A 9,143-nucleotide genomic window follows, 5' to 3' on the forward strand; every position below is an offset into this window, starting at 1 on the left:
CGTTCCCTGCTCCTCCCCGTTCCGGCGGAGGCAGCAGGCTCCGGCCACCTGGCGAACGGCGCCGACTCCTCCGCTCCCTCACGGACGGCAGCCGTCTCTCCACATCGTGGGCGGCCGGTAGCGAGCTCGCCCGTCCCCGGCAACTCGCTCCAGTCCACCGCCTCGAGCGTCCATGGCGGCACACTCCTCGCCAGCTCGATGGCACCGCGGATTCACCACAGCGGCGAGGGATCTTCAGCAGCGCGTCCCTCCTTCTCCCGGGTTACGGCACCACTGTAATGATATCAACCTTCATATTCATCCGGAAGAAGGAGGCGGGAACCGGCGGACAATCAAACAACATTTTAATAAAGGAAAATAAACCCAAAACAGCGCACCAGCCCCTCACGGACGACTGGTGCGCATAAAATAAAACCAAAACACAACTAAAAGCCCAGGCCTGGTCCTCTCTCGTCCTTCACTGTCGTCGCTCCAGTTTTATATCCTTCCATCTCCTCCATGGGCCTCGAGACCGGTGGGTCGAACAGGTGCAGTTCATCTCCAATCACTCCCCCGGCCTCGCTCCCATGTCCCTCGGCCCCGCCCCACTCGTCACAATGAGTATTCATTGAAAAAAATAATAAAACATATATATATATATTTGAAATTCTCTTACGCTCACACAGGGTGCATTTATTGGTAAAATGTTGTGAAATATTATTACAACTGAAAATAAATGTTGAATTGTAATTACAGTTTTAAAATGTAATTCATTCCTTTGATGCAAAGCAGAAATTTCACATTTTAAATGTCTTTCATTCATCTTTGCTCAATTAAATGTTTTTCTTGAACAGAAGTATTCATTTCTTTAAAAAAACAAAAAAAACAAACAAACGGTACGGTATTTGAACGGTAGTGTAGGTAACTAAATAATTATTAATTTTACAGCAAAAGAGTTGTTAGGACAAGCAGCAATCTGAACTACTGTCCTGACTTTGTCAGTGAACAACAAATATAATCATTGTTGAGCCTGGCTACTAGAAATAGATTTTGACTTGACTTAACTTTAACTTTCATATCTGTTCATCACTGCCAAGAGACGGATGAGATTTAGGCGGATTTAGGCGGTCCTGAGAGAGGTCTGAGCACCTGTCTGACACAATAGCCTGAACCTTACACTGTGTCCCACACATACAGACACTGACTAGTGACTACTCTGACAGAGGAAGTGATGCATGTGCATTCAACTGTGATGACCCGTCCTCACAGGAAGAGCAGGTACTTCATCTTGATCATGTTGACCTGCTGGGTGGCTGTTTTAATATTAGGAATTTTACTGAATAAAAACTTGTTCTTATGTTATTCCGTTCTTACATAATGTTTTAATGTTAAAGAGTTAGGGTTAGGTATATATATATATATATATATATATATATATATATATATATATATATATATATATATATATATATATATATATATATATATATATATATTCTTAATATTAAAATATTTTCAGATACAAATATTAAACTGTTCTCTACTTAAATATCTTCTGTACTGTTCCTCTCTAAAGGAATAGTTCACCAAAATATGAATATTTTCTTAAATTTTGGGTCTTCCAAGACATAGATGAGTTTGTTTGTTTGTTAGTCGGAACAGATCTGGAGAAATGTAGCGTTACATCGCTTGCTCACCAATGGATTCTCTGCAGTGAATGGGTGCCATCAGAATGAGAGTTCAAACAGCTGATAAGAACATCATGATAATCCACACGTAATCCACATGACTCCAGTACTGTTTGCAAGTGGAAACAGTCCAAAATAGTTCTAAACAAATATGTTGATGGATTTTGATGTGAGTGGACAACTAGGGACTCTTATTTGGGCCAGAAGTGATGGTTTAAAGATGAAAATGTCTTAATAATGAATTTGTTTCTTACAAACACACTGCTCCAGTTCTAGATCCAGAGTTGATCTGGATTCATCATCATCTGTTGTCAATAACACCAGCGATGAGTCTTTCACACTATCTCATAACAGACCTCATACAGCCAGCCATCTGGATGTGTGTACGTGAGTGTGTTTGTCTGCATTATGTCCTTGGTTGGTTTTATTAACGATCATACATTTGTCAGTGAAGCATTGATAAACTATTATGGTGGCAATTAAATACTTTAATCATTATTTTTAATTGTTGTCTGATCAGCTTTGTCATGTGTGTATATATATATATATATATATATATATATATATATATATATATATATACACACACAAACTTTTATATATGCTATCTTAAACTTGTACATTTTACAATATTATTGTACATTTTTAAGAATACTTTACAATTTTCTAATATACAAAAAAGAAAAAGAAAATTTGTGTGTGATTTTTTTTTACAAATCTTTAATAAAACTGTAAAGTAAAATATGTAAAAATATGAAGACCGTACACATAGATATGTATTCATTTTAATTTTTCAATTTCATTACACATTTTCAAAAATAAATATTTTATTATTTTTTTTAATATATTCTAAATTATGTAAATTACAGTGAAATTGCTTTTTTATACTTTAGAAATAAGGAAAACCAAAAAAAACCACTATCATTTAGTAATTCCTTTTTATGGATTGTATGTTAATTTATTTCCAACTTTGAATTTTTGAATTGAACCCATGTTTTCCATCTGAGTATTTTTCTTCCTTTTAAGATAAGTTTCATCTGACTAGCTTCTTTTTGGCAGGACTGTCCGAACATGCCCACCGTTTCACCTCATCCTAAAACGCAATGATTTTCATTTTATGTAATGTCTTGTGACAGCTTCTCATGTAACTATGTAGACTTTAGCATGAGTCTTCAGTATGCACTTAAGCGGATGCTAGTCCAAAGGCCCAGGGCCAGCACAAAGCCACGCTTCATCTCTGAGCTCTGCCACACATGAGTGCTTAAAGAAAAGCTGCCCTCCAGGCGCTGGAATCCATAGCCCTGTGGAGGCTGCAGATAAGGCCATGCGTATGTGTGCTTTGGAAGGGCTCACGTTACACGCTGAAACCCATGCCACTCAGGAACTGTTCCCATATGAAAGCAGACTGTTTTGAAAGGAGAGCACCACCTGGCTTGGCTCTTTGTGTCAGCGTGATAACACTGGTCATGCCAGATGGAACGTGTTAAATTGTCTCTATCAAAGCTAATGAGTTTGAGGTCAGTGGCTGAGGATTTCTTAGACCACCTCCGCAAGCCACACAGAAAGGCTGTGATCCAAAGCAATTTACTGGAGGTTTGTGTATGTTGTGGCAGTCGGATGGTTTGGGTGTGGGGTGTAGGTTGATGTATCACATTTGGGTTTTTGGTCTGTCTGGTTGTCTGCGCGTGTCATGCTTGAGCAGTAATTTGACAATGATTACTACATCATTCATACATACTTCTACATTCATTCAAAATTATATTTATTCAGTGAAACATGGCCTGTGTGGTCTGAAATTTGCATTTTTCTTTCAGCATTTCACCAATAGAAGGAATCTATTTGGACGGATGAGGTGTTTCTCCCTGTAGGAAAGAAATAGGTGTCAGAGGAGATCTTTTGAATGTGACAAATATTTCTCCTTAATGGCACTGGGATGTCATTGAGAGCAATTTTAGATTTAGAAAATAGACTAAACTAACATGTATCCTCTCCTTGGTCTGGTGAATAATTTTTTGTATATCTGCTTGAATGAATCAATTCACTAGAATCCAAGGCTGCATGAGCGATACATTTGCGGTAAATGGTAATTATATGAAATTACAGCTTGCTTCATATTTTTCTGTACCTCAGAGGAGCTGGAAGCAGAAGATGCCACGCTGGTCGATACATGTACCATGAGGAGTACAGGAGAGCTACGCTGAAGACAGACGGGAGAAAACAGTTCACCTGGACACATTTCACAGGTAAACACACTCTTATTTTCTTTCTTAGCACAAGATTACCTGTGTAAAAAAAAAGATATAAACCTCTTTTAAGTTTTAAACAGTCAAAGCCATGCCATGCTAGTTTGTGGTGGTTGATTCAGGTTGTGCAGATGCACAAGTCTGAGGGGTTTCTACTGCTTGAATAGCTGTTAAAGAATAACTGTCAACTACAGTATATAGTCTCAGCTCCCAGATTCAACAAAAAGTGCCACAAAGTCCATTGGACTGTAACATGGACATGATACCATGGTACTGCCATGGCTTTTGGAGGTCTAGTGCTAATGCTTAAGAATTACCATGAAAATTGTATAGTTTATACATATGGTAATCATTCAGTATTAAGGTATATCAAATGCCATGGTATTACCAATCTGATATCATCAATGTATCACAATATTGTCAAAATATCCAGTTGAAGGTTAAAACAGATGATATTTAAGTAGAGAACAATTTAATATTTGTATCTGAAAATATTTTAATATTAAGCATTTTTAATTTAAATACAAATTATTTTAAATATATGAATCAGCCAGTAAAAAAAGTAGATAATTCTTTTATTTTTGTCTGTGCAGTTAGAAAAAGTACCAACAATGAATCTATTCTTTTGTACAGTGCATTATACTGTTTTGATGCCTGATTTCACTACTTGAAAACAAGTAGCATGAAAAAAAAGAAAAATAAATTCTTCAATCACAAATATTTCAGCATGTTAACCTGTAGATTTGAAGCTTTATTGAGCTTTTTTTTTCACTTAAACAAAATGCTAAAACTGTACTGTACTGATCTACATATATCAACCGTCAAGTTGTCGATCTAAAAAATTTTGGCTACCAAGTACTTTTATAATATATCAGCTAAAGTGTCTGTGCATATGCAGAAGAAAATCTAAAGAAATCTGGCATCATATTTCTATGTTACTGCTATTCTGTGTGATAAAAGCTAACATTAACCTGTGCTGTACTCAGGTCACGTTGAGCCCATGCGGTGGTCCATGCTAGCCCTGCTGCTCTTGTCCTGCAGCCAGATATTTGCCCAGTGCCCAGGTGACATCTGTCCACAGAACGCCGACCCCGAACAGGATGATGTCACGGCCAACCCTGTGCCGACCGTGGATCCTAAACTCTTTAACAAGAGACGGTATCGCTCACCTCGCGTTCTGTTCAGCGAACTACCGCCCGACTCAGAGCCCGCTGGGCACCAGATGAGGAGCAGGGCGAAGAGGAAAGCAGGAGAGCCTCAACACCGTGGAGTTTACTCCGTCTGCGAGAGTACTAGCACTTGGGAGGGAAATAAAACCAGAGCTACAGACATCTCGGGTAATGAGGTCACAGTCTTGCCTGATGTTCTCATCAACAACTCCAAAAAAAAGCAGTACTTTTTTGAGACGACCTGCAGCAGCGGGCGGACTGGAGGATCCGGGTGTTTGGGAATTGATGCACGCCACTGGAATTCACACTGTACCAATTCACACACGTTTGTGCGAGCGCTGACTTCATTCAAGAACCTGGTAGCATGGAGACTCATAAGGATCAATGTAGCTTGTGTGTGTGTGCTGAGCCGAAAGTCTTGGAGACAATAACAAACTGGCTGCTTTTCAACACGCCAGCGCCGGCCTTATGATATTAAACTTGATATTCCTCCACGTGGACATTTTCCTTGTGCAAACTATCCACTTAACTTATGACATAAAGCAGACTGTTTAAGGAGAATAAATATGATGTTTTTGACATAGGAAACTACAGTGGAAAGACTTGGACTTCAGAGTGTTTTTTCAGTTCTTTTTTTAAGTATTTCTGTCTTGTTAAGATAATAGTTTTCTTTTGGAGCAGTACGAGAACATGTACATACAGTGTTGTGTGTGGTAATTGTTATTTATTAAACTGCATCATTATTGTCTAGTTTATTTTGTGCATATTAGGAGATGAGGTCATTTTAAAGGAACATTCTAAGTTAATTACAACTTAAAATTTTAATGTCTGTCATCATTTACTCATACTTGAAAACCTCAGTCTCCGTTCATTATAATTGCATTGAACTATTTGTCTTTTTGTTTCTTCTGTAGAAGAAATAAAGTTATATGGGTTTGGAATGACATGAGAGTGAGTAAATGATGACCGAAATTTCACTTTTGGATGAGCCTATTGTTAATGTGACTTCAAAAGAAACCTAATTTCCTTTCTAATACGTTCATGTTGATTTGTGCACATTTTTCCAAAGGAATTAATGACTGAATGACTTTCATTTTTGGCTGATGTCACCAAGCCCCTCCAACCAAAATTTTCACAGACAGCTTGTCAGTCAGTTACCAATGGTTCAAAAAGTCCAGGCTCCAGTTGCAAGAAGTGTATTGTAAAGAGTTTTCTAAACCTTAGGGATTTCTTACAAACCCCTACTGGCCTATATGTTCTTGTTAAATATACTGACTCTAAAATACATCATCTTATCAAATTAAAATGGTTTCATGTTGACTGAAGATCTTTCAACAGCATTTGTGCTTATTGTGGTTACCACAGAAAATAATTTCACAAGAAAAAAATTATAATAATATGTTTTCCACAATGCACTTTCTAAGCAGACAAGCATGAAGTAATATGAATAACCCAAAAATTAAAACTGAGTCATTATTTATTTCCACTGGATTTTTTCTAATGCTGCATGACCTTCTTTGTTCACAGAGCCAAATCCAGAACACCCCCCACCCCCATCCCACAAAAAAAAAAGAAGAAGAAGAAAAAAAACTTTCTTTCGGGAGCTTTTGGGAATTTTTCTGGTTTTGATGTTTAAAAAAAGCTGTGGCTCAGACATGACCTTCAGCCATGTGGCAGAAAAACTAAATGGTCAGTGCAAATTTTGTCAGACACTTTAAGTAAGCTGGAAAGTTTGTTGGGACAGACCTCACATCTCAACAGATGTGCCTCACACACATGGAAATGGACCTATGCTGGAATGCATTAGATGCCTTTGACAAGAGAACTGGCCTTGAGAGTGAAAATCGTTAAAAAGCAATTCTAACATCCACAAACAGGTGTGTCACTCCAATCAGACTTTGAATACATTAGTTTAGGCAGCATGTGGAAGTCTTAAAAAAGATTGCCGTTTGATTGTGTAAACAGAGGGAGACCGCATGCCAAAGGTCAGGTGCATGACCAAATGATGAGGTTATGTCTGGGAGCTTGAAAGCCACAGGTCTGCGAGGTCAGACGTCAAAGTTCTGGTGGAATAATCAACAGGATTGTTAGGTTTATTTATCACATCACCCACAAGGTCATTCATCAGCACGTGTTTGTTTAGCAATATAGTGTGGGTCAAGTAAAAGGATCGTCATTTCAGACAAAGTCACTTTTACATAATCATTAGCTCTCATTAGAAAAGGATGTTTTGTGGTCAACAGTTATTTCAAACTGTGAGCTCAGATGAAGAATGTGAGAGAATTGTCCTTATGCTCACGTTAATGGAACAAACAAGCATGTCTATAACTGTTCTAAGTAAACTAAGAGAACCCCTTTTGTTTAATTCGCAAAGAATTTAGCGAGATTTATGAACTGTGGATGATACTGACATGCCTTGGAGATTTCAAACAAAGCTAATTCCGCCTTCTGCGTGCGTATTACAATGTAGGATTTACCGTCTTCAGAAAGGCTGAAGTTTCCCTAATTACATTTACATAAAGTCTCAAAGTCTTAATTGAGAGACAACAGTGAATTAAGGTATCTAAAACGATAAGATGTATGTACACTGTACAGTCTCAGGAGAGCCACAGCTCTGCAGATTTTAGCTCCAACCAGCTCCAACTCACACCTGCGAAGAAATTCCTGTATCAGGTGTGTTTGATTAGGGCTGGAGCAAAATTGTGCAGAGCTGTGGGTCTCCAGGAATTGAGTTTGAGACCACTGCTGCTCACAGTAAACAGAACTGGATGAACCAATTCAAAAACAAACAACTGTCGCCCTCTAGTGGTTCATCCGCAAATCTACGATTGATGAGGGCAAGTAGGCCTATTTAATGTTAGCGTTCTCTTCTGTAATAGTAATAATAAGTGCAGAAATAAGATTCCAGATGTCATTTCAGCCAATTTTACTATTACTTGGCGCACTGCTGTACAATAGTAAAAGTCCAGGTTTTTGTACTACACATATTTTATCACTAGAGGGTGCACTACTCTTACAATAGCATTTCCATTTTTTTCTCTATAGCGTTTAAATTAATGTAACATAATTAACTGTTCATATACAAAATATATCAAATATCACATGTCCTGATTTTATTGCAGCTCTATAGAGGGCTGTTCATTCATTTAATGATTTACTTGATTTACAGGAAATCATGTTCTTGACTAAGCCTGAGATAATAATTAACAATATTTTAAGATAGCAGCATTTTCACTTTGAAATGAATCAGAGATGACCACATCCTTTAATACAAATGAAGAGACATATAAAACGTAGTAAAGGAAAGAAATATATAAAATAAAGAAACTAGATTTTTTTCAAATACAGCCTATTTATTCTTCTTCTTTTCAGGTTCACAAATCCTTAATAAGTCTTCATTCTGTCCTGTATGTAGCCTATGTTGAAATCATATTCAGGTTTTGCTGGCTCTATGATGGTCAAAGCCTGTAAGGTTACTCAAACTTCATAATGTTTTATAAACTTAGCTGGTCATTGTATTTTGAGAGATAGGTTGATCTTTATTTGTTGGTGCAACTGTATCATTGTATTAAAGCATTTTAAAGTTTATACAAAAACAGAGAGTCAAATTCCTTTACCAAATTAAGTATAGTCTAACTATATAATTTCTGTATAATATAGAGCCTGCTTTTATGTGTTTAAATACATTCATAAATACACCTATACTCATGGGTTTGAAAAACTATAGAGTAAAATTACAGTCTCTCCTGAAAATGTGAGAAAGATTATCTCAGCGTGTCCTAAGTTTGACCTCAAACCAGCAGACAATGGCGTCCTCTCACCAATGAGATGACAGTGATTGTGACTGATGTGTTGTGCAGTGAGACAAACCTTCTGAAAGAGACTCAATAATGAATACTCCGAATGTCTAACCACAGCATGAAGGCGTTGTAAATTACACCTTAGGTTCAAACATAATGCCTGCAAGCAATTCTAAAAACTGGAAAACAATGTTTTTTGAGTGCATGTGCATCTCAAAAAAAAGAAAAAAAAGAAAGAAAAGAAAGAAATTACAAAATAAAATA

General features: G+C 37.3%; 1 protein-coding gene across 1 annotated transcript; it reads left to right on the forward strand.

The window, feature by feature from the left end:
- Positions 1 to 1,104: 1,104 nt before the first annotated feature.
- LOC132151595 (nerve growth factor-like) lies at positions 1,105 to 6,404 on the forward strand. The gene is made up of 3 exons (XM_059559809.1): positions 1,105 to 1,257; positions 3,798 to 3,910; positions 4,897 to 6,404. Exons 1-3 carry the CDS (start codon positions 1,211 to 1,213, stop codon positions 5,508 to 5,510), a joined length of 774 nt encoding a protein of 257 aa, XP_059415792.1. The 5' UTR covers positions 1,105 to 1,210; the 3' UTR covers positions 5,511 to 6,404.
- Positions 6,405 to 9,143: the final 2,739 nt, after the last annotated feature.

This window comes from Carassius carassius, chromosome 10 (assembly GCF_963082965.1).
Source record: "Carassius carassius chromosome 10, fCarCar2.1, whole genome shotgun sequence".
In the NCBI taxonomy this organism is placed as follows: domain Eukaryota; kingdom Metazoa; phylum Chordata; class Actinopteri; order Cypriniformes; family Cyprinidae; genus Carassius; species Carassius carassius.